At 33.6% G+C, this 26,999-nt stretch overlaps 3 protein-coding genes across 3 annotated transcripts; all 3 read right to left on the reverse strand.

The window, feature by feature from the left end:
• Window positions 1-117: 117 nt before the first annotated feature.
• Window positions 118-1,048, reverse strand: LOC109611290 (aminopeptidase N-like). The gene is made up of 2 exons (XM_020033214.2): window positions 625-1,048; window positions 118-452 (listed from the first exon to the last, which is right to left on the reverse strand). The coding sequence occupies exons 1-2, from the start codon at window positions 959-961 to the stop codon at window positions 169-171; spliced, it is 621 nt and encodes a 206-aa protein (XP_019888773.1). The 5' UTR covers window positions 962-1,048; the 3' UTR covers window positions 118-168.
• A 1,307-nt stretch (window positions 1,049-2,355) lies between these two features.
• LOC105284106 (leucyl-cystinyl aminopeptidase) lies at window positions 2,356-4,005 on the reverse strand. Its single transcript, XM_020033211.2, has 2 exons — window positions 3,261-4,005; window positions 2,356-2,938 (listed from the first exon to the last, which is right to left on the reverse strand). Exons 1-2 carry the CDS (start codon window positions 3,776-3,778, stop codon window positions 2,419-2,421), a joined length of 1,038 nt encoding a protein of 345 aa, XP_019888770.1. The 5' UTR covers window positions 3,779-4,005; the 3' UTR covers window positions 2,356-2,418.
• Window positions 4,006-8,319: 4,314 nt separating this feature from the next.
• On the reverse strand, window positions 8,320-16,423 carry LOC105284105 (cytochrome P450 4C1). Its single transcript, XM_026969556.1, is given in 15 exon segments — window positions 8,320-8,495; window positions 8,562-8,741; window positions 9,152-9,218; window positions 9,505-9,573; window positions 9,938-10,044; window positions 10,133-10,223; window positions 10,416-10,518; window positions 10,735-10,867; window positions 11,581-11,671; window positions 11,910-12,019; window positions 12,246-12,328; window positions 15,474-15,556; window positions 15,559-15,653; window positions 15,759-15,941; window positions 16,273-16,423. Coding segments are annotated over 15 exon segments (1,722 nt in total).
• Window positions 16,424-26,999: the final 10,576 nt, after the last annotated feature.

Raw genomic sequence — 26,999 nt, forward strand, 5'->3', positions numbered from 1 at the left:
ACTTATGGTTTTTGCACATTGTAATTAATTGATATTAATGCATATATTTCGATATTCTCTTGATATTAATTATTCATGTAATATCCAAACACTATAATATGATATTTTATACATTATATGCACGTAACGTATAACATGCTTCTTAACAACTTTTTAATAAATTTATGACTATCTCACCTTTAAAGGTGCGCTCTCTTCAAATGGTAAGAAACATGATATGTCTCTAAACATTTGAAACATTGGATACCATGCTACGTAATCCCTCTCTTCGCGCAAATAGTATATGAGATGCAAAAACCTGCCATATGTAATTTCTCCTCTCTTCAAAAAATAATATGTGTCATCAATGATTTGAGCACGGTTAAGAACATGAATATCCTCATATTCCATAAACCTTAAATAGTATGTAATTGCATCTAAGCTCTTGTCATCGTACTTTACACGATAGTATCCTATTGCACAATAAATAATATTAAATAATACCATCAATGCGATCCATAATTACGATAAAATATAAATATGCATGTTGCAATGTACATCATTTGTGTGAATATTGAGAACATATAAAACTGTAAATAAAATATAAAATAAACTCTGAATATCAATTTAACACACGATATTCACCTGTTTGTTGTAAATTTAGTATGATCCATCCATTCTTAGTAGTAATTGGGACAGATATGTTATACTTTGTGCTATCCTTTGGAGGTATCCAATGGTGAGTCATATTATTGAAATCTAACTCTTCCCATGTAGTGAAAGTGGTAGGTATCCATTGAAGTACTTTTTGCCGATAGTGTTCATCGATGTGATATTCATCTTGATATTGAGATATTTCCAGCGTATGTTCAGTTCGACGAACATTTACAATAGGATAATTATTTTCTCTTACACAGTTCCCCATTATATATTTCATAGTAGAGTTGCCTAGTTCTGGATTATCCATGTTAACGTGCATCATATTCCATAAATCATCAGGCGTAGAAGACTTAAACTGGCTAAATGTAATAACGTATAAAATTTAAGTTTTGTTATAATAGGAACTATAATACATTATATATAAAGCTTACATACATATTTATACTACATACATATAATAGCATTACATAGCAAGGAAAGATATTGTGTAATTAAATATAAAGAGTAAAGCTAACGTAATTATAATAAATCTTAATAATTATAATAACCCTTAATTTGCATGAAATTCTATATTTGATTTTAATGTAGCTTACATTGTTCGTAATCATATAATAATAAACTAAGATCACAGACACGCTAAAGTTATACTCTTGTGTTTATTACGTTATTTTGCTAGTGCATTACAGAATATTACTTACTACGTGCTCGTATAATTCTTGATAATCTCTTGAAACTTGTTGCCCATTACATGTTGTATCATGCGCAATATGACAGGTCCTGTAAAAATGCATGTAAGTGTATATATAAAAGACAAATAGGTAATTATAAAATGCGAATCTATGTATTCAAACATGTAAAATATTTCTGAGATAAAATATATTTAAGATACAGTTTCATATGTTGTTTTATATATTAATATTTCATAGATAATACAAGAATACTAATTTTTTCTAAGCAATATATCCATAAATATTGTGTTTTACATACCCATTCGATATGTGCTCATATTTTGCATAACAAAACAGTTACTTTATAAGGTATATAAATAAGATACATAGCAAAATTTGAGTATAAATAACTTTTCGTTTTCTCTATGTTAATTGGAATTAAAGAATTACAGAACGCCATTTGTTTATTCTTATTCTGATTTACCTTTGATATAAATTGGGAAAGCGAAAAGTGATTTAATTTCTGATAGTGTTCGAACTTCATATGAAAGAGGCTGCGTAAAAACATTTGAGTCGAGACGAAGACAGTCTTGCTGAACTTGAACCACGAACAAATCCAGAAATCTCCCTTTCGGGAAAATCTATAAAGGAAAAGTTTATTTAATTGAATGAATATTTACTCGAATGTTACTGAAGCTTGCGTTAATAATATGAAGAAACCTCATCCAGAATTTCCACATGAAGAAGAGCGGCAAGCCCTTTCTTCAACCATAAGTGAGACCACCACGATGGTGTGATTGCATTATCTATCACCTGATGTACCATTCCACGTGCTACTGTGAGTGCTACCTCTCTTTTCTGAGCACTGCTATATGTTTCTTCATTATAAGTGACAAGCGATTCTCTGTAACATAATATTTAAAATACTATTACATACATATATAAAGATATATGTAAAGATATAAAACGTTTACTAATTACTATAATGGTATATATAAATTTGTAATGCTACTAATATCATGTAATGTATCCGTTTTTTTCTGATTCAATAGAAATGTGATTAAATTTTACGTTGATAAACTACTACTAGCAAAAAATAATTTTGTTATCACTATATAAAGAATAGTATGCTATACTTATAAACAATGAGCCTCCATTTTCCGAAGACATCCTCTTGCATGGTCGGAATTGCAAGTTGATCTATACTCGTGATTGATACATGAATTTTGTGGTACCACTCAGATTGTAGGATTTTATCAATCACGACCTCTGAAAATTGCGTAAAATTTGCCACGCTAAGTCTACTCCACATCGAACGGAATACATCTACTTTATAACGTTCGATTGAGGGATGTGATATATATTCCTTGTGAGATTTAAGATCTAAATCAGTTAGTATAAACATTACATGGTATGTAGATATTGGGTATGAAATAACAAAACTTATCCACATCCAGTCTTGTTTATACTCATCGAGTGTATATCTTTCACTTTGCATGGTTGGCCATATGTAATATTTTATCTCATGATTGAAACTAATTACAAATGTTGCTTTAAATTCCGGCTCGCCCCAACATGGAAACCATTTTCGAGCTTCAATAGTTTGAATAGTTGTTACCAACAATAACTTCCTATTTTAAGGACATTTCTCATAGAATTCAAATAGGCAAAATAATGTTTTGAATAGAATCCATTATCAAGTTGAGCAACAGGCAAGCATAGTGCTTTATTTAAAGGACTACATTTAGCATATTTTATTATTACGTGTTACTATAGAGTGATAAATAATGTAAAAGGATTTTTTGTAATTAATGTGTAATATATTAACACAAACATTAGAGGGTTGTTCGAAATTATTTATCACTCTATAATAATTATTATTGTATTGTGTATTATATATAAATGAATAGTAATGTACTATATCCTAATTTTATATTTATAATGTTAACTCACTGTTGATTATCCGTTTCAGGCAGGAATATAGTTTTAAAATAACCTTCATCCTCCATGTCTGATTCACGAATATTTTTAACGTATACTATGGACAAGGTATAATTTCCAGGAGGTACCTGGTCAAAATAGAGGTCTACAATGTTCTCATCACGTCTGTAGTATGGAGGTTCACTGAGTTCATATACTTTATTCTGCATAATCAATTTTATTTCTTCTTTTTCAAGTTTGATAGTGTCGTGACTGTGTAAACTTATATTTGATATTGTTTTGAGAATTTCAATATCAATTTTGCATTTGGCATCAAAATGGGTCATCGTTGGAAAAAATATTATGCTGATATTATAGAGTCGTGGCACGACATCTTTTGATAAACGATAACTAAGTTCTCTATATGTTTTATTTTCGGTAAACTGATGTTCTCCTTGTATACATGGTGTCACAGTAGTGAACATTATACTACTTAGAAATAGTTGAAGGAATGGAATGCCAAGTTTCATTTTAAATATTTGTAGCAACATGATCAAGAAAAATTAAGTAATTATAAAATATCGTGTACATCCTCTCATAAAAATATAATTTTCTTTCCCTAATTTTGTCTTTCAGTAATAAATCGTATTATTAAAAATGTTAAAATCCTTTTTCATAAGATCTTAAAAAGTTTAAAAGTTTTGCATGTTGTATGTCACATATGACATAAACTGTCAACTCACAATAAATGAATAAAGTACTATTTATTTACTACATAAATAAAGTATTATTTATTTTCTACATCAACAAATCGTGCTCTTCTACATGCTTCTGGTATCTCTACCGTACTCCTTGCTTGCTCTTTATACATTACTTTATCTTTAAATGGAAATAAATATATCAATTGTTTCTGCTGACTTACCTGCATTTTGAAGCGTAGCGATTTTAATATAAATATAAAGAAAGATCCATATACTTATTTGTTATTACCGCTAAAACAGCTCTTTACACTGGAAACATGTCACTGCGCTATCATCGTGGTGAAATCTTATTACGACCAAGGAATACGAATATCTGAAATGATACAAGAAGTATGAATAATATATAAACACGTTTAAGGTCACTCATACATAATTGTATCAGTACCTAAATGTAAACAGATTTGAGGAAACAATTGAGAAGGTCGTGCTACCTCGTAACGGAGGTAGGTTGTTATCGAGTGATACATTAGAGAAATCAGAAAGTTTAAAACATAATTTTTTTATAATAATTATATTTACCTCATATGTCACAAGTTTTTAGACAAACTTAAAGGACCTTAAAAACTCAATTTCCTCATAAGATATAATTACAATATTTGTGTCGCGATTTATTAGACATCATAGATTATTACAATATATTTCATGGCTTACAAATCTTTTTGATGGATTTTTTTCATCAAAGTAAAACCCATCTTTATAGAGACTTTTATAAAGTAAAAATAGAGGCTTTTATAAACATTTAAAAATACATATTTACAAAACCGTTTAAAGAATTGTATACATAATGTGACAAACTATTTGTGCATGGTTTGGAACATGTTGCAACTGTAGAAAATTTGTTAAAAAATGTTAAGAAATGCATGGTAAATAATCTTAAAGTAATATCTTAAAACATAAACTGAAATGATTTCTTAAAATTCTTTACTTTTGTTTAAAAGCTTTTGGCATACAGCCAAAATTTATACAATTATTGTTGAGGGTCCATTTTATTGATTCACTTTACATATTCGAACAATATGACAGTAACAAAATGTACAATAAAACGTAAATGTAAAGATAAAGAAATAAAAACGCAAAAGTAAGAGATAATATATAAAAGATACAATGTCATAGTAATGTAAACTTACAAAATTCTTATAAACTTGAGTAACAGTATCTTGATTTGTACTGTATTTTATATCACAACAAAATTACCTTTTTAAAAAAAGGTATAAAAAAGCGCCAAGCATACGCGCCCAAAGAACGCGTTCAAAGATGATCTCTATAAACCTAATGATATCAATAAATTTCGCCAATTATAAAAATGAGTATTTATGCAAACCAAAAAATCTATTACATTTATTCTATTTATTACATCTATTATATTTTTATACAACTAAATATTTTAATACATATAAATATTTCAATACAAATAAGTGTTTTTTCAAAATACTTGGCGCTGCTAAACCGAATCAATATGTTAATTGCCTTATTCTCTTTCTTTCTGTCTTATAAAGGCGTGCGTGCGTATGCGTGTCGTGTGCGTGTGTGTGTGTGGTGTGAGACATTAGAATTAAGTATAGAATTAAGTATAGAATAAGTTGAACTACATTTGTAACATATATTTTATGTATTTCGGTAATTGTGTTATGTAATTTAGAGCGTAAAGAAATTATTGTAATCTTTAGATTATTTAAATACTAAGACAATTATTGAATCGGTTTAGCAGCGCCAAGTATTTTGAAAAAACATTTATTTGTATTAAAATATTTAGTTGTATAAAAATATAATAGATGTAATAAATAGAATATGTTACGTCCAGAGCTCCGTGAGCTCGAGGAAGGGCGCAACCAGACGCCTCTCGAGGTACGTAGGCACACAACCGCCGTACCTCGTGTGTTCGAGCCGACCGATACATTTCGATTTTCGGGTCAACGACCAAAGTCGATTTTACCCTTTTATTCGAAACGGTTCCTCGATTTTCGGGTCAACGACCAATGTCGATTTTACCCTATTATTCGAAACGGACACTCGATTTTCGGGTCAACGACCGAAGTCGATTTTACCCTATTATTCGAGATGGTCAACTCGATGGTCCTTTTTAGGTAAGGGAAATGAATCCCTATTACCAAGGATAGGACCTGTACGATCTGTCAAGGAAAGGGATGTTATATGAGGGTAGTTAGAAATAAATGAAATTTGGGTTTGTCTCTTAAAACATTTCCACTAATATATTCTGTCTAATGGTTACATAAATGAAATTAATGAATCGCTACTGATACGTTGACTATAATTTAGAATTTGGACTACAAATTTATTCATGATTCTATTTCTTATAAATAGCGCAACTGTAATTTTGACTAACTTATAAAATCAAGATAAAAAGATTTGAGATAGTTCTAATTAGAGAAATGATACATTTCCGAACATCGTTGGTAAGAAGGCATATATATATATATATATATATATATATAACATAATTTAAAGTAACGGATAGATAACAATAACTTCGAAACGCATAATGGAGGTAATATTAGTTTGTTAAAATTCTCAAAAATTAAACTCGCATTTAAACTCTCTATACCATCGATACATATTCGATATTTCAAACTATAATGATAAATAAAATAAATCTACCATATTCATACTTAAATGTCCAAATTAAAAATAAATTCTCTAATATAAATCGCAGGGATTAATACTGGCCACTTAAACGGAAATAATCGGAATAGACCTTTGTTCGAGAAAGCCGGAAAGAAGTCACGAAGCGGTTGGAGGGGAGTAAAAATGAAATTGATATGGAATTTAGGCTTACTTTTCTTGTATCGGTTCTCGGATGGAGTTGGTCGTCAATGAGTCAGGTGAAGGAGCCAACCAGACCAGAATCGCTCGGGTGGAGTCCAACACTGACTCTAATATTTAAGCCCGATGTCCCGATCACGGGAACGTAACAGTAACGATGTGAATTGCAGGCTGGCCAAAGATTGAAGAGGACTCTCTGGCCAAATTGTTCCCTTTATATAGGGCTAAAGAGTGTAGGTGGGGGTCACTCTTTTCCCAGAAAAGAAGAACAACGGAAAAAGGTAATAAAAATTGTTTCTAATGAAGCGTCCATTGCTACTATATTACTATGATATCTGATGGATTTACGTTATCGTTTCCAAGAATTAGAGTCCGGCACTTGACTTGTGAAAACCCTTCGCTTGACCATGCATATTACAATCCATGTTTACTATTTTCTTAATCTATTTCACAGCTGCCCCTGTATGACAGGGTTCCTTATCGGTGGATTACTTTTATTGCCGTCAGCGAGTGACAATTCTCAAGTCCCGCTCCGCCTTTCCGAATCAGAAGCGGTCTTTGTTTAGTGATTAACTATTGATTCCGGGTGGTTTTTTTCCTCTTTTTCTCTTATCGAACGTTTCAGCCGAGCGCAGGTGGGGGGGGGAGGGGGATGTGAAATACTTTTGTGAGCCTTATGGTTTACATATCGTTTCATGATATCTATTACAATAAGTCCACCTGTTCCCCCCCTACGCTCGTCCGGTCGTTTTCCCGCTAGTGGGGATTAATTCTTATTTGTTTCTTCCCTTTATTTTATGTTTTCCCTATGGAAGCGAGGAACCGTGGAGTCTCCTGGACGTAACAAATAAATGTAATAGATTTTTTGGTTTGCATAAATACTCATTTTTATAATTGGCGCAATTTGTTGATATTATTATAGTTTTATAGAGGTCATCTTTGAACGCGTTCTTCGGGCGCGTATGCTTGGCGCTTTTTTGTACCTTTTTTTAAAAAGGTAATTTTGTTGTGATATTACTTACAGCAATCAGTTTTTAAAAGGAATGTCCTTGACTAAAGAACAATTAAAGAAGTTAGTTCATATAACTTTTGCATTACTTAAATGACATTTCCGGTCGGCTTGGAGAGAAAAACGAGAATGAGAGAGAGAATGAGTAGGAGGGTGAGAGGGAGAGCAGGAGAGACAGTGAGGGAAGAAGACTGGCGAATGCAAATCATAAGTGTATTACGAACAATGTAACAAAAAAGATTGTCGATCAAATTGATACTGTAAAAAACTTCATAATGTCTCACAGATTATATAAATGCTTTTCATTCTTTCTACACAAGCGTTCTTTAAACTAAAATTCTCAAAACAACACTATTCGAAACAATATCTGACTTACAAACTTAAAGTCAAAACCAAAACAATTTTCCTAAACCAATAAGTACAATTAATCTCCGACTTATATCATGCAATGTATCCCGTGATCCTGAGAAAGTAATGTAATAATGCTCCTTTAGTAAATGCGTCATTTCTCATCATCAAGTTTTCACACCGATATAATCCCTTATAACAGTTGAGCATCTTTGATTGGAACGAATTTTACGCGCACCGGGTGTTTAGGCCGAATAAGTAAATCCATTAAAAATCGAATGTCTTTCAAGCGATCGATGGGTTCCAAATAAAAGTTGTGCACCAAGGTACCAATTACGGTTTTCAGCTCCATCATGACGAATCGTTGACCTGTTATGAGTAAACGCGTTATAAACTGCTTTACACGCAAGAAGATATTATGATCTAATAGATTACCTATGCAATTCCGCGAACCAACGCTAAATGGTATATAAGCGAAAGGATGACGATTTTGCACCAATTCTGGCAAAAATCTATCTGGATCGAACACCTTCGGATTTGGCCAGAAATCAGGATGTTAGTGAAGATGTATAATATCAATAGTCACCTCTGTTCCAGCAGGTACTAGATATGATTCTAAAAATAGCATAATAGAGTAAACTTAAGGATTATAATAATAGCAATTTATTAATTAAAAAGCAATCCAGATAGTGCAGAGTAAATGTTTAGCTCTAAATTATTATCTACGTTAATAAAAAACACAGTTTCCACGTATTGAATTAAATGTATAACTTGATCAATTATGTGTTGATGAATTTATTATATACCAACGAATCTTAATTGTGACAAATTTGCAGTACAGTAACGATGTACTTAGGAGTGTTATGCGTTGAACAATGAAAGCACCGACAACTTTTTATGAAACAACATCATCGTGAGTTTCCATTTTTGCATGAAACACTTCGATTTCCATGTTTACAACTTATTTTCTTTGCTTATGATACGAAACATGTATAATGTATGATTATTAATTCTTAACTCCTTACGTAACATTACATCTTCCTCTAACTTTCGTCCTATAAAATAACCGATAGGATACAATCTCATCGTTTCCTTCAAACATCTCTCTAGGTATGGCAGATTCTGTAACGCTGTCATAGTCAGTTTTCCTCCGTTTTCTTCCATTACATCATTGACTTCATTTTTGACACGATCCTACAGTCATAAAACAGATTTTCGTACAGTGAATTTCATATGACTATTCGTATAGTTAATTATTAAGATAAAATCATCACAGTATGTACACTATTTTAGACCTAAAACAAGTTCAGTTTCAGAAAGAAACGATTGAATTTAATTAATTGTGTTTATTCTAATTCGATACTTCATTAAAAAATACCTGCACGTCCTTATGTTCGGCTAACAGTAATACAGCGAAAGTCAATTCCATTGCTATGGTATCATGACCCTATAAAAAGAAAAAATCATTTATTCATTTTTTATTCATTTATTCATATTACTTTATCATATCATAATTTATCATATTACAGTCATATATTTCGATGATAAAAACAGAAATAATTAATTTATTAGACTAATTCGGAATGCTCGTGTATTATATCTGTATGTTTAGAGAACTTCATGTAGAACTTTTTTGCATCGTATGTTTTTAAAAATTAAAAAGCAATTACTATTTTCTAAGGAAATGATTATTTGAAACATATTGAGACAATTCGTAGGTGTGACAATTCTTGCTTATTTTCGGATATCCAATTTGTTCCTCACGTCTTGTAGCATTTTCTGAAAAAAGCAAATTAAATGGGAGCGTTTACTTCAAACACGAAGATGTCAACTTCTTCTCTGATGTCCGAATCGCTCATTTGGTTATTATTGGACGCTGCTATCATGATATCCAACATGGCAAGACGCTTCTTTCGGCCTTAAACAAGTAGAACAAATGAATTGAACTTTAATCAAAACTGCTATTAATATAATAACAGAAATATATTTATTCTATATATACGTACTTCCTATCATATCATTATCTTCTGCCGTATTTTCAAAATTTAGATATCGTCCACCAGTTGATTCGTGATATCGTTTCCTTTCCGCAATAATCTACGACAAATGAAAAAAACTGTTGTAAAAATATGCGTTCGTTATACATCGCTCATTAGGAGGTTATCAGCAACATTGAATTTTTCATTCAAATATATGTTAATTATATAAATTTTTTGCAATCTTACTGGAAATAATTTTGTAATTTACTCAAGAATTTTCACAGTTTTGTGTAATAATATTTGTACTCACTTTTTCCGTAAAACTGTGTAGTATTTTCAAACATTTAACTTGTTCTTTATATTTTGACGAGAACCAGAATAGTATTTCACTGTGATACCACAGACGTACAATTCTATATGCAAAATGTAATCATGAGAAATATATAGATATGAAATACATATAAAAAGAAATATATAAATTTTTTGTTTAAGTGTTTTATAATTATTATATCACTAAAAGTTTTTCGTCCACTTTGCTATAAGTTTTATTACGTATGTATCGGTATGTTAGAATAAATTTGTTTTTTAAATTTACTATTAATTCCAATTACTTTATGAATTCCAATTACCTATAAAATAATATTTCACTTAAAACATGGATTGCGTTGCGGTAGCGCTCTTGTTCTGCCACGTCTATGTTTTGCAAGGAAGTACCCATGGAAGTTTCTGCAAATTTATGAGTTAGACAGTTTTTCAGTTTAATTCATCAATTTGATATATATTATACATTATTAACAATATTAGAGTCCAGTGCTGTTTACACATGACAAAACACAAATGCTTCATTGAATACTTTCTGAAGGTAATTCTTTTCCTAGATATAATTAGATCAAAGCAAACACTTTTCTTTCTTTTTATAGAACTATAGATATTTTGTTTTTACCACATATTATATTCAAACCATGATAGCTAAAAAAAAAACTGTAAATCTTGAACAGTCGAATCTTCCATATCTTTCAACGATTTTGTCATACGATTGCTTTCCTCGACTATAATATCAAAAAATTGTTTTATTATAGTAAAATGGAACGCAGGCGTTAGTATCTTTCGCCTTTCTTGCCATTTTCCTCCTGAAATAAAAATAAGACATTTTAAGTATTTAAACGATATTTATATCAATACCAAATACAATAACAAATTCATCTAATTATTAAAGTTCTTTATTATTAAAATGTACATGTATATATAAAATATTTACTTTTTCAGAAATCTGTGTTTTTAGATAGTATATATAAACGCAAATACATGTAAACCACATGAGCAGTAAATAACACAAAATATATTTTTGCATAAATTATTGAGAAGAAGTTTGTGTACATGTGTATGTATATATACATATATATATATATATATATATATATATATATATATTTATGCAGGAGATCCGAAAAATATTTTTAAGTCTAATTCGGTACCTTTACTAACGAGGAGACCGTCTCCTAACCATAGATGAAGAGCTTTGTACAGGATACCTTTCGTGTTATGTTTCGTACTTTTCAGTATCGTCTAAAACCAGAACCCAGAGTAAATAATTTAATTGATTTTCATGAAACAGAGCGAGAGTCAAATAGTAAAATATAGAACGAGATCTCTGTGGTAAGGTTTTTAGAAAATTTGTACTTCAGCAAACATTAAGAATCGCTCATACAGTTCTTATATATGATCATTCATAGGAAAAGTAGACATCGGTATCCGAAAGATTTTATGTAACAAACAACATCAGTCTACAATTGATTTACTCTACCTGGATGTCGTGCGGATTTAGAATGACGACGTAGCCGATGATGAAGTACCAACCTTTATAAATTGAAGGATACCGTTTAGAGCGTGACACGAAAATGTCCCAGATAATTTCTAGAATATTAAGGAGAAAATCAAAAATGATAAACCCAAGCAAATGATTTTCGTGTTCAAGTAAATTCAAAAAATTATGGAATGGAGTTCAGCTGCTGAGAGGCTGAATTCAAATGTATTGTTACCGCCAAAGTGTTAGACAAATACGTCCTCTCAACTAACCATTTATATTACACCGATAAATAATTTGTTATTAGATTGAAAATTTATAGAAACTTTTACTTGCCTTGTGGAGGATAAAGTAGTCCTTTGAAAATATCACCGAAAATTGGAACCATTCGTGGTCCCGGAATGAGATTGATAAGTCGCCTAAATCGTGCAAGATGGATAACATAATAATAGAAAAATGCGATAATAGCACATGAGAGTAATATGTCGACAATTATTGTTTATTGGATAATGTAAAATGTTGTCCCGTCTTTCCTTCGTTTCTTTCGTTACACTCTTGATGTTTTGCGATATTAATTATGTAATATCTATAATATAATGTAATACAAGAAATAAATTGTTGTGTTGATATAAAATTATTGTGTTGAATATAAAAAAACTTTACTTGAGACTGTAACAGGCATTGAGTGAAGAACGGGACACTAACACTATGTAAGACTATTAAAAAAATGTATATTGTACGAAAAAGAAGAGACAAAGTACATAAATGTATTTATTTCTTAAAACAAATGGCGTAATATGAAACCTTTACTGTAAAGTTTTATGATAGCATCTAAAAATCTTATGCATTATATGTACATAACAATATGTACATAACTACATCACTCCGTAAGTATATCTACTATAAATTATTTGGATAAGAATATTGTTATTGGAAATCTATATATATATAAGCCAAATACCACTCATTCACTCACTCACTCACTCACTCACTCATCAACGTGCAGCCCGAACCACTGCACCTATCGACTTGAAATTTTAAGGGTATATTCCTACTATCACGTAGGTGCTCACTAACAATAAGGGAGGGTTTTCCGAAATTCCACCCCTAACGGGTGAGAAAGGGTAAAATGTGTTTTTATTTAATTCTACACATAAATATCGCGGGCGAAGCCGTGACGGGGGATGCTAGTATAATATATATTTAGAAATAGCTGAGGCTAGCTGAGGATGTATTCCGGCAATTTATAAGGTAATAACAAAAGATAAAGAATTTTAGATAAAAATGCTGCCTATTTGTTACAGTCAAAAATATTTCATACGTTAGATTTAATTTGGAAGCTGCAATAGAGTTTGTGGGTATTATAATACATGATACAAATATATACAGTATGAAAATAATACACAATAATACAGAAATAAAGGAAAATAATATAATGTAATATAATATGATGTAATAATATAATATAATGTAAAATAGAATTATAATAAATATATAGACGCAAACATAGTATACTTACATAGATTTTAAATATCCCAACTTGTTTTCTTAAGAAATATAAAAAAATATTTTGTGCAACTGCTTAAATCTTCTTCCTTTCACAAAATATAACGGTTTTTGTACACAAATAACATAATAATTTTTGGAACTGCACTAGATAACTGCAATTTCGATATTCAATCCTATAGTTATTCCTCCTATAGTGACAAATTGTTTTAACACTGGTATGCTAGTCGCCGCTGATACACTGCTATCTCATTACTGAGCACAAGGGTGCGACTTAACAACTTATATACGTAAGGCTTACACACGATACACGATTTACAGCTAATCCGTCCCTAAGTCCCTATGAAACAAAAGGAGTGGGGATGGAATAGGCAAAATCGGCTGAAAAATGCAAATCGCAGGCCTGACGCGACGTAAGCGATAGTGTTTTTGATATTTTTATACTTTATATCTGACTTTTCTTAGCAGTTTATCGCTTCATGATCCTTAACACGCTGCATTTAGTGCTTCTTGAATTTAGTTTTTTTTTGTTTTCTTGATACAAAACTGATGTAACTCAATAATTCATGATGGAATTGATGCATCTCATCTAAATAAAGTATTTACAAATCTTAGACTGTAATTTAATTATCTATTCGAAAAATTTCCGCCGTTCAGTGATCAACAAACAAATATAAATTATGTCAGATTAATTGACGAATTGAGTGCATATGCGTATTAGCCTATTCTATTATTAAGTAGTCTAGTAGCATTTACTTCATTACATGAAGCTTTTATGTGTCTGCTATTTGTAGAGACATTGAAGAGGCGAGAACGTATTAAGATTGACAAGTTGTCATTCTGGTGTATTAACTTATTTACATAACTCCGTAGCTATATAATTATATCTATATCTTATCCAATTGATTTGTTTGAAGAGAAATTTTACTTATTCAAACACGTCCTTATTAATCTAATGCTGTCTTTTTTTCTTGATAATAATCTGCACAATAAACTTTTTAAGATAAGTAAATTTGTTAAGATAAGTGCATGTATTCAAATCTCATATCAAATCTCATATCAGGTGACAATTGAAAAAGTCAGTCAGAAAATTTAGCATTGCTTATTTTCGAGTTTTCTGAGCGACTTTGGAAAAGAAAGAAGCAGAGAGAGAGAGAAAGAAAGAGGGGGGTGGTGCACAAATCGTAATTTTATTTTCGTAATTCTAATAAAAAAGAATCCCGATCATAAATAAATGTGATAAAGATTGTCGACAGATTATATAAAACACATGTCTCTCCTTTACTTTTCTAACGTTTTCTACGGATTCTGAAATCCGTAAAAACATTTAAGACATCTCAAGGCAAACAAGTCAGCTTAATTAAGATGATAATTATCCTATATATTCCCTAAATAGTTTGTGTACGGCTTTGATAGTTTTGTCCTTGACTCAGCGAGAGTCAGTTAGAAAGCGGCGCGCATAGAGAACAGTCGCGTCGTGCGAAGAGAATTATTTTTATAAAGAAAGTACCGAGATTTTAGTTACGTTAATGTGCTTACGACACCCCTGTATATTATTTCGTGTGGTTCTAGTTAATAAAGGCCCACTATCAATAAAAGTGCGTCAAAATACTATAACCATCTCTACAATAATAAAGAGTGTCGTCTGACAGATTATATAAAACACATGTCTCGCCTTTACTTTTTCTAACTGAAATCCGTAAAAACATTTAAGACATCTCAAGACAAACAAGTCGGCTTAATTAAGATGATAAGTATCCTATATATTCTCGAATAGTTACGTACTAGCAAACCCGTGACCGTTGGTCACGTGACTTAGGGGTCAAAGTTCAGAAAAATAAAAACCTTCTGAGCACCTTTGGGACCATGCCTGATCGATTCCCGTTGTCCGTTTTGATCTATGACCTATGGTCTAGGAGGAGTTCTCATTACATTTTCGTATTAGTATTATAGATATAATACGTTTTGTTTGTGGTGTCCATATGCATAATGCTGGAATGAATTATTCGTTATTTCGGCGATCCATGAGACTTTTACACCGATAAAATACACATTCACTTTCCATGATTATCTTGGATTAGGACAAATCTTATGCGAAGCGGCTTTGCAGATCGTAGGACCAAATCAACTCTTAACTCTACAATTCTACATCCTTCAAATAATCGATCGGTTCCAGGTAGAAGTTGTGCAACAGCGGGGCAATCATAGCCTTCATCTCCAGCAAAGCGTATTTTTGATCTGTCATTAATTAGTAACGTGTCAGAAATATTTCACACCGGATTTTTTTCTCTTTCTCATTTATGCATTTTCGTTCGTAAGTGAATGAGAAGGTCTGCGACTTGCCTATGCAATTTCTTGGTCCCGCGCTGAACGGCAGATAGGAATAAGGATGACGATTTTGACTTCTCTCAGGCAAGAATCTATCTGGATCAAACACTTCTGGATCTGGCCAGAAATTCGAATCTCTGTGGGCAGCGTAGATATTGAGATGCACTGGCGTACCGGCCGGCACCACATATTTCTTTTCTGGAAAACACATTTTAGAAAATGAGATGCGATCTCGTCCAAATTGGCGAAATATAAACACGTAATAAATAATGAATAATGCATAATTTGCATCTATGAAAAAGATACAATTTGATGATTATTTATTTCGCACATATGTCAATAATCTACTGACTTTATTAACGTAGGATTAATGTGAGAATTATTTTTTTTTAACTAAACCGTACAACATTACATCCATAATGTAAGATGCTGAAATGCTCATGGTGTTACAATTCTTTTGTGTTGCTAGCACAGTGAATGATACATTCGCATGACATCAATAACACAGCAAGAACGATCGATTACGTACGAAATGTTACTTCTTCCGAGGTAAGTCGCAATATGAAAAACACGCTGGGATACAATCGCAATGATTCCTTCAAGCATCTGTCCAGATACGGTAGCTTTTATAACATTGCCAGAGTGAATCTCTTGTTGCGTGCCCGGATCGCATTGGACATGTCTTACAAAATTCTTATAAACTTGAGTAACAGTATCTTGATTTGTACTGTATTTTGTATTTTGTATGGTGAGCTATTGCATCGTAATACAACCCGGGCACGCCAAGTTTTTTGCTTCACTATGATTCCGTTGATCATTTGAGTCAGTTTAAGCCCGTTTTATGTGACTTAGAATTTGCGTGAAGAGACAATGGATGCGTTAAGCTTGTGTTGCATATACTTTTGAATGTATACAACTTGTTTCATATAATATTTGGATTTATTGTGAAAGCATCTTGTATATAACTTTTGGATATTGCACTGACAACATCCATTTTTAAACAAATACTAGATAAATTGCATTGATTTCATATCCATTTGTGAACAATTCACTTTTCAATAAATAATGATATACTTGGCTAATTGCATTGATTTCATGTATATTTTTGAAGAAATAAATTTTCATAATATACTTTTTTTAGAAAGGTTGTTTTTTTATAATTACACTGTTTTTAGAAAGTTCGATACGTTTTATGTACTTGGCGTAAATATTTTTTTCTTTTTTTAAAAAGGTTTTTGTAAGGATCTTCTTTTTGTACATTTTTAAAATTTTGATAGCATAGAATTTCAATATTCAAAAACTAAATTATTATTTAGAGATTATTATTTTTATTATTAATTATTAACAGATTGACAGTTATTAATAGATTATAATTTTTCTAAAAAAAATATGTATGCACCCTTAGCATTTCGAGGCCAATGACATGTCTCACCTTTTAAATCATTAACGGAAATCCATTTTGTACCCTTAGCTCGCAACATGTTCGTGTAATGTCCATTGTTAACATTTTCACCATGATGAAAAATAGCACTGTTAACTTTAAAATATTTATTATTATTATTATTAGCTGGCATTCAAAACTCGAAAGTTCATAGCTGCAATTACCAAAGTTCGCCATCGATCCCTGTCCTGAGCTACTGCCTCCCAATCCCCACTCTCGGCGCCTATATCATTGAGATCCGACTGAATATTGTCTACCCATCTACGTCTTGGTCTACCTAACGGTCTCTTGCCATTTGGTCTACCCGTCATAATTTTATACGCGGTTCTATCCTTTCCCATACGCGCGACATGACCCGCCCACCTTAATCTGCGTGATTTAATTACATTAATTATATCCGGACTATTATAAAGTTTATGCAGCTCGACGTTGTGTAGCCTCCGCCATTCCCCCGTTTTCTCATCGCGTTTCGCCCCGAAAATTTTCCGTAATACCTTATTCTCGAAAACCCTAAATTTCTTTTCACCTTGTAAAGTAAGTGCCCACGATTCACTTTCGTACAAAGCTACAGGGAGAATAATGGTTCGATATATTCTAAGTTTTAAACGCCTAGATAATAACCGCGACCCAAGTAATTTACAGACCGAATAAAAGGCTGCATTTCCCGCGTTGATTCTTTTCTTAAGTTCTACCCCAGTATCGTTTCCCTGATTAATAATCGTTCCCAAGTATTTAAAATTGTCTACTCTTTCGAATATATTATCGCGAACCTGTAAATTATCGTTATCCTGATCCCTACTAGTTACCATGTATTTGGTCTTTTCCACACTAACCTGTAAACCAAGATATTTAGCATAATCTATCAATAATTCCGCATTTCTTATAATCGTTTCCTTATCGTCGCCTAGCCACGCAGTATCATCCGCATATGTTAAAACTTGAGTTTTACCGTTCAACTGCAGGCCATCCCCACTCTTCTGTACTTCTCTAATTGCATATTCTAAAACTAAATTAAATAAAAGAGGGGATAATGCATCGCCTTGTTTTAGCCCACTATGAATATCAAAAGTGTTTGAGATTTTGTTACCGACTTTTACTCTACCCTTTGTCTCTTTTAAACAAGCCTGAATTAAACTATTTAATTTTTTGGGTACCCCTATATAGGCCAGAATTTTAAACAGTGTCGCTCTGTTAATTGAATCGTATGCTTTTTTAAAATCTACATACAATTGATGGATTGGTTGACCAAATTCCCATTTTTTCTCTAAAATTTGTCGAAGAGTAAAAATCTGATCCGAAGTTGACCTATTTCTCCTAAATCCGCATTGATGATCCCCGATTATATCTTCCGCGTATGGTGTCAATCTCGCGAGTAAAATGTTTAACAAAACCTTATAACAAGTTGATAAAAGAGAAATTCCACGATAATTATTGCAATCCATTTTGTCCCCCTTTTTAAAAATCGGAACTATCAACGATTCTGTCCATTGTTCCGGCAGCTCTTCTTTATTCCAAATAATTTTAACTAATTCATGAATTTCGTTCGTTAACTTATTTCCCCCCAATTTTAATAGTTCTGCCGGAATCAAATCTATACCCGGAGCTTTGTAATTTTTGAGCCTTTTAATTGCGTTTTTAGTTTCTAACACCGTCGGTTCGTCGATTAAAGGTTCCGCCGTATATACTTCTAAGTTTTCGACAGCCGGATCATTTTCAAATTGGACGTTTAACAGCTGATCAAAATAATTTTTCCACGTATCCAAAATTCCTGCCGTGTCCGTAATTAAATTCTCGTTTTCGTCTCTGAGCATCTCCGTTTTAGGCTGAAACCCTTTTCTCCAGTTATTTATTCCTATATACATCCCGCGTACGTTTTTATTTCGACAGTTTTCATCGATCTCCTCTACCTTACGTTTTAAGTAGTGACGCTTCTTACTTCTAACTAAATCCCTGGCCGATTTACTACTTTTATTATATACCTCTTTGTTAGTGTCCGATTTATCCGATAGCCATCTTAACCGCGCCTTAGTTCTTTCTTTAATCATGTTTTCGCATTCCGAATCAAACCACGGTTTATTTTTACTTCTTCTGCAATAACCGATCGTACTTTCCGCCGATTTAATCACAACATCCCGTACGTTTTCCCATTGCTTATTAACCGCGTTATCTTCCGTTTCGTCGACTTCTTCTAATGCCTCGAATCTATTAACTACTTCGACCGCGTATTTGACGCCGTTGTCTTCTTCCGCGAGATTACGTACGTTTATGCGCTTAATTCTGGCCGCCTGTTCTTTATTTTTCCTTGTCGAAAGACGCTCTCTAATTTTTGCAATGACGAGAAAATGATCTGAATCACAATCTGCCCCTCTGTACGACCTAACATCAAGAATATTCGTATGTCGTCTCCTATCCATGAGAACATGATCGATTTGATTAATCGTATTTCCGTCCGGGGAAATCCACGTTTGCTTATGTATGTTTTTATGTTTGAAGCACGTGCTTTTGATAATCATATTCCTACCGGTCGCGAAATTAATTACCCTATTACCATTTTCGTTGCTGCCATCGTGTAGGCTTTCCAATCCGATGGTCGGTTTAAAAATTTCCTCTTTACCAATTTTCGCGTTAAAGTCCCCTAACACGATTTGCATATAATCGCTTGGTAACTGATCTATGATGTGTTCGAGCTCGTCGTAAAATCCGTCTTTAATTTCGTCTTCCTTATCTTCGGTTGGCGCGTGTGCGTTTATTATCGCGATTTTATACCAACGACCTTGTACGACAAGTAACCCTAACCTTTCGTTGACGAACCTAATATTCCTGATCGCGGACGAGATTTTGTTGTTAATCAAAAAACCGACGCCAAAACTATGGGTTTCCGACCCCCCATAGTGTAGTGTATACGCGCCCGAATTTACTGCCCCATTCCCGTCCCACCTAGTTTCTTGTAACGCGACGATCTCCGTTCCGTATCTCCCTACTTCCCGTATCATCATTTGAAACGCGCCCGGTCTATATAAGCTTCGAACGTTCCACGTACCTACCCTAATATCCCCCCCGTTTTTCGACTTTGTGCCGCATGAATTCCTCGAAGTACCCCTCACCCGGAGATCCGAACGGAGGGGTATTTTACCTCCGGAAAATTTTACCCCGAAAGAATCCATGGCGACTTCTGGTTGTTTCTTGATAATAGTCGTTTTACGGTGTGAGTTTATCAGACCTACGCCCAACCCCCGAACAGGAGGGCCATTTCCAGTCGGTTGTCCGTGGCTGCTCATTCAATTTATTCGCAGCTAGCCCCACATAGAGGCCGTTCCTCTATCCGCAACCTGAGGACGCGCTGTGTCGTGGTGTCTGGGACCCACTCTCTTAGGGAGTTACTACACCTAGTTAACCTACCCCTAAGACTAGCGGCTGTTGTGCTAGCACAGACTTTAAAATATTTAGATAAAATAAGTACTTCTAGGTACTTGGCTAGTTAACTATTGATTTCATATTTAGTTTTGATTTTTCTAAATAGTTTTTTAAACTTTTTGTTGCGTACAAAGTGGGATTTTTTATGTACTTGGCGTACATTTTTACCTTTGTCAGGTTCTTTTAATGGGATCACATTGCTGTTTGTAAATGTTCTAAATTTTGAGATATCTCGAATCCGCTTGCGCAGTCTTCTTTAGAATCGTTTACAGTTGTTTCGTTTTGTTTGTAGTTGAACCGAGATATCTCAACAAATGGCAAAGTTAGCAAATTTTATTTAAACAAATGTTAACTTTTGAAAGTTCAACTATAAACCAAACAACTAGAAACGATTTTGAAAAAGACAGCGCAAGAGGATTCGTGATATCTTAACAAATGGCAAAGTTAGCTATTTTTTATTTAAACTAATGTTAATAACTTTTGAAAGTTCAACTCCAAACGAAACAACTAGAAACGATTTTGAAAAAGACAGCGCAAGCGGATTCGTGATATCTTAACAAATGGCAAAGTTAGCTATTTTTTATTTAAACTAATGTTAATAACTTTTGAAAGTTCAACTCCAAACGAAACAACTAGAAACGATTTTGAAAAAGACAGCGCAAGTGGATTCGCGATATCTTAACAAATGGCAAAGTTAGCTATTTTTTATTTAAACTATTTGTTGTCGACATTCTTGCGAGTTTCACAAACGATTCCTCGATCTTTACACCATTGCCATGTTCGCCCATCAATAATATTACACTGTGACCCCGAATCTATTAACATATTCAACATATCTTAATGTCCATACATTGTTCATATTGCACCGCATTGATCCAAGAGTCCGCTCGCAATCCGAAAGCGTATCGTGATTCTTCGTCATCCGCTCCTGCATCCAGTTCTCGAACCCGCGTTTCGCCCCCTGAAGATCCTCTCTGGTTAGCACTGTGCGTCAGAAGGGACTTGCACACCTTCGCAAAATGACCTCTTTTTCCGCATTTATTGCATGTTTTCGATTGTGCTAGACAGCTACTATCTTTATACGAATGGCCGGTATACCCGCATCGAAAACATTGTATGTCCTTTCCTTTTGTCGTCATCGGTTCGTGTCTCTTGTCCTTCGGCATGCTGTGCGCCGCAGCAACCTCTCGTCCCTCAATCTCGTTCGTTTGCAAGTCGATCGCCTCGATCGTTCGAGCAATTTCCATGACATCCTGGAGCGTAAAATCTTCCTTCTCCAGCAAGCGGCGTCGCACTTTGTTTGAAATACATTTTTCCACAATTTGCCCACAAATTTCCTGTTCTTCCACTTGAAAATTGTAATTTTTAGCCTGCTGCCACAAACGTGTGGCATTCCAGGGCGTCCTTCGCTTAAGAAAAAATTACCTTGTATGGTGCACATTGGATTGAACTCACGAATATTTCGTGCACAAGTATTATTATTTTCTACAAAGGAGCATAAGGTGATACTTTCATTCCAAAGATTCATTGATCCAGTAGGGCTCGTTGGCGAGAACATGAGATTTGTGAAGAGCTGCGGCAACATGTGTCAAACATGACAGTGAAACATCGACCTTGATAAATAAATTTGTGTCAGTTTAATACAAAAGTAAAAGGTATTTTTACTTAAAATAATAATAAATAAATAATTATACATAATTTAAATAAATAATTTAAAAAGTAACGAGACTTTGAATAATATAAAACATAAGTGCGACAGTGACGAGTGAATAACACTCCAGATGAAGCCGAGTAGCACGTCCAGTCGAGATCGAGAGCGACATTTCGTTATGTATTTCATATTTTGTCAGGATTGAAAGGTAAAAAGATAATGCATACTTCAGCGAGGTCGTAATTGGGCGGATCTATATGCGTGAGTGCGCCGACAATGCAAGTATCTTGGCCCGTAAGATTCAGCAGACTTAAAAAGATCTCTAAAGTAACATCTTTTGTCCAGCTGTAACGTTGGGAAAAAGTACGACAGGCTGCCGATTTCGAGGAGCGCAGGTGCGCCGCATAGACCTGCAGAACATCCCAGTGAAAACGTTTTCGGCAAGATGGTGTAAAGGCACCGGCAACATGAGAGGGCAATGATGGCACGGAAAAACGCAAAATGTCCCATACGTTGCCGGTGATCATAACGTTATTTCCTCTTCTGATTGGTTGGCTGCCAAGTTAGAGTCGCCATGTTAGCCCCGCGTTATTCAAATGTACTATTACAATGAAGAATCATGGCGAATCTTACATGGCGCCATGGCGGCTGACCAATCAGAAGAGGAAATAACGTCATGATCACCGGCAACGTATGGGACATTTTGCGTTTTTCCGTGCCATCATCGCCCTCTCATGTTGCCGGTGCCTTTACACCATCTTACCGAAAACGTTTTCACTGGGATGGTAAGAACATGGTATTTCCCTGACCGCATCAGAAAACTTTGCGGGGATTTCCTCACCTGGTGCGACGAGGCCATATAGGCGCAGATCAGGACAGTCTATCCACAATTGACCTTCACTTCTTTGAAAGTCATGCTCAATCCGCGTTCCAGAACTGTACAGCGTCACAGAACAATCGAAGCATTAAAGTAAAACGCTTCTCGAATGTAAAAGTATCAACGTAATGAAACATATCGTATACATAGCGTATTCTAGAGGTACAATAGAGTGAAAAATTCTAATACGAAAATTTCGAGGCTACAATAGTTTTTGAGTTAGAAGCGATCAAAGTTTCCCAATAATATTGCGTAAAACTCGCGCGCTCAGGCCCGTAACTACACGCGTACCGATCTGTCATCTGTTAATGATTTTCAAGTCAGGTGATATGGATTTTTACTGCACAGCTGATTTTGTCATTTATTATGTATAGCAAAAATATTTAATTTTTTAAAATAAAAATTTAAATAATTAATTATCACATTTGATAACACATAATGTTCTCACACATGTAAAAAACGAAATACATTTTCGTTTTAATCAGAAAGGTGAAAATTAATTTATTATAAACATAAACATTTAGAAAAAACTTGTTTCTAAATGTTTACGTTTACAAAAAAGTAAAGGTATGTGATATTAATAAAAAACAAGATTTCGATAAAATGGATAACTTAATCTTATTTTCCTCTCACAACCTGTCACAAGAGAAAAAATAATAATTATAAATTAATTTTTACCTTTCCGATTACAACGAAAATGTATTTCGTTTTTCACATGTGTGAGAACATTATGTTTTATCAAATGTGATAATTAATTATTTTAATTTTTATTTAAAAAAATTAAATGTTTTCGCTATACATAATAAATGACAAAATCAGCTGTGCAGTAAAAATCCATATCACCTGACTTGAAAATCAATAACAGATGACAGATCGGTACGTGTGTAGTCACGAGCCTGAGCGCGCGAGTTTTATGCAATATTATTGGGAAATTTTGATCGCTTCTAACTCAAAAACTATTGTAGCCTCGAGATTTTCGTATTAGAATTTTTCACTCTATTTTACCTCTAGAATACGCTATTAAAATATTGGACGGAGGTTTTGAGACACCCTGTATATATGTATATTACAAATGTATATATTACAAGAATGAATAAACTTTATAATGTGAAAAATACAAATGATCCAGCAAACGCAAAATACCAGTTACATTATTGTTCAGTATAATTTCGAAGTCAGGTAGATAAATGCAATATACATATACCTGTGTTATGCATATACGTTAAGTAATTAACTTACATTTTGACATTCCTGTGTCTTCTACTATCCAACTACGCTTAAATACTGAATCTCATCGCACTGAAAGTGTGAAACGTGCAAAGAATTCAAGCACCACGGACACAAATTGCGGAAGTTGACCAGTTAATGGCAGCACCAATCAGAAAAGGGAACACGATCCGCTCCACTCTTTCTAGATTCTCTCTGGTGTGTATGTGAGACTGAAATAAGACTGGAAGTCGAAAGTGACATTTTACATGATTTTACATGAACTTGACTCGAGATCTCAAGATTGACCGCACCAATGTTATTCGGGTTACTCGCAATCGAAAGTGCGTATCAACATTATATAATAAAAGTATTATTAGATTTTTTGTTACGATCTTTGTTTCCGAGATTATTATATCGGAAAATGTGACAAGGCGAAAACTCCAGTAAAGCTATGCGATAGCGCCTGGACGATGCCGCGCCAGTGCCATATCAAGCGGCTATTTCTCATGCGGCTATTTATTTTTTTATGTACTTGGCGTCGCGACGCTACTGTGTCGCTTGATTCTACACCGATGTTATGCAACCTTGAATTTATAAAATTTCAACAACCTTGAATGCGAAGTCACAAGATCACTCATTTCCACATCAGCCGTTGACTCGACAATATCGACATCAATACAAGTAATTCTTTATATGACACAATACTAATCGATTATTAAGAAAGTTAGAATTTAACACATTTCTGGATAGCATTGCGCATATGAGCGAATGCATATATGTCGATCGCGCTGCATTAATTAAGTATTGTAAAGAATTGAGTTTGCAGAGGAAGTAAACTAAAGAAAATTAACTGTACGTTAAAAAGTGATAAGAAAGTAATAGTATCGCGAGTGTAAGAAAATCTTGCGATACAGAATCCATAAATATATTCACAAATATTTCCTAAAGAACATATTATATGATATGAAATAAGAATTACCGCAATAGGAAAACTAACATTGCTTTTCTTTCTGTTTTCAGTAATACCGTGTTGGCTAACGGGCGTAAATATGCGCGTACATATCACGACCGAAACAATTCGCGCGCTTTACGGGTTTTATAATACTTTAGGAAATAGTTTCTGCGAGTTAATTCAGTTTAGTATTTTAAAGCTTTTCCCTTAATTTAGCTGTCCCTCAGAATTAAATAAAATACTGATATTAATTCTTAAAAAGAATGTTATTAAATTTAGAACTTTAGTTAAGATATGTATCGTTTAGTCGGGGATCCACACTTCCGAATGATGTTAATATGCGAACTATACTTCCATCGAGTCGTTCATATGGCAAGTGCATCGCAAGTTGTATGAAATTATTTTGTTGTTTATCCCGAAAAGATTGGAATAATGCCGCAAATGAGAGACTCGCAGAAACTAAGCGACGGCCATCGTATGAAACGTGTCGCGTCGCGAATATTCGTTCTGCTGTCACGCATTGTCAGCCCGGGCGAATGCTCCGTTTGCTGATCCGCGTGATGAGCTCGTGCGATCGTTTCATCTGTTGATCCGCACATCAGCCGGCGCGCGATCCTTCCATGGTGCCAAACCTCGTTTTAGCGCTTCGCGAAAGCCGTCGCATCAGGAATGCCGTATTTTCACAAGTGCAATCAATCGAGGACTGAGAGGAGGAGGAGGAGGCTCAGGAAGGACAACGGGCGACGCCAGAGTAATCATAAGGTGAGTAATTGGCAGATGTAGTTAATAAGAAGTCGAATTTTCACGTTTTATTTTTTATTATTCATTTTTTTATTATTTATAAATGAGATAAATACAATTCTTCTATAAAATTTGAGTTGCATCATCAATTAATCACTAGTTTTTACAAGTTTTGATTGCAATTATAAAAGGTGGAATAATTATTTCTGTTCCAGATTGAGCGGATCTTACGATCTCTGCGACAGATTTGCGGCACCGGAAGATCCGGTTCGGGCCAAGTAGGATCGGATCGAAGGTAAGTTAGTAAACTCCATTTCATATACATTTTACGGTCTTATGATCCAAAATACAGTGGTTAAATTAATTCAAATCGCAACGTATCACCGCAAGGATTTAATATTTTCTTTTGTATATATTTTATGTAGATATTTTTTAAAAGAAAAAATATATACGCCAAGTACATAAAAACTCCCAACTTGTCAAAACTCAAAACTAAATATGAAATCAATAATTAACTAGCCAAGTATCTAGAAGCAGTTTAAGTATTTTACCCAAACGTTTTCCATGCATACTCTCTTATTGCATGACGACATTGAAGTACTTGGCGTGCCCGGATCGCAGTGGTCATGTATTCTTGTAAATTTGTACAATATCTTGATTTGTATTGTATCTTGTACCTTCATGATTTTCACTAATGACTCGCAAATGATTTTGTGTCTCTTATAGATAGGACAAGACGTTTTAATTCGGGCACGCCAAGTACTTCAATGTCGTCATGCGATAAGAGAGTATGCATGGAAAACGTTTGGGTAAAATACTCAAACTGCTTCTAGATACTTGGATAGTTAATTATTGATTTCATATTTAGTTTTGAGTTTTGACAAGTTGGGAGTTTTTATGTACTTGGCGTATATATTTTTTATTTTTTTTAAATTTTTTAGGGATTTTACTTATCTCGGCCAAACAATGTA

Source organism: Ooceraea biroi, chromosome 1 (genome assembly GCF_003672135.1).
Source record: "Ooceraea biroi isolate clonal line C1 chromosome 1, Obir_v5.4, whole genome shotgun sequence".
Lineage (NCBI taxonomy): Eukaryota > Metazoa > Arthropoda > Insecta > Hymenoptera > Formicidae > Ooceraea > Ooceraea biroi.

Excerpts from the sequence above, each read along its gene's own strand:
- LOC109611290 (XM_020033214.2), bottom strand. The coding sequence starts at position 961 with ATGATGCACGTTAACATGGATAATCCAGAACTAGGCAACTCTACTATG. Across the intron at positions 453-624 it reads ACTAAATTTACAACAAACAG|GATACTATCGTGTAAAGTAC; the intron begins GTGAATATCGTG and ends ATTGTGCAATAG.
- LOC105284106 (XM_020033211.2), bottom strand. The coding sequence starts at position 3,778 with ATGTTGCTACAAATATTTAAAATGAAACTTGGCATTCCATTCCTTCAA. Across the intron at positions 2,939-3,260 it reads CCTGAAACGGATAATCAACA|GAAGTTATTGTTGGTAACAA; the intron begins GTGAGTTAACAT and ends TCCTTAAAATAG.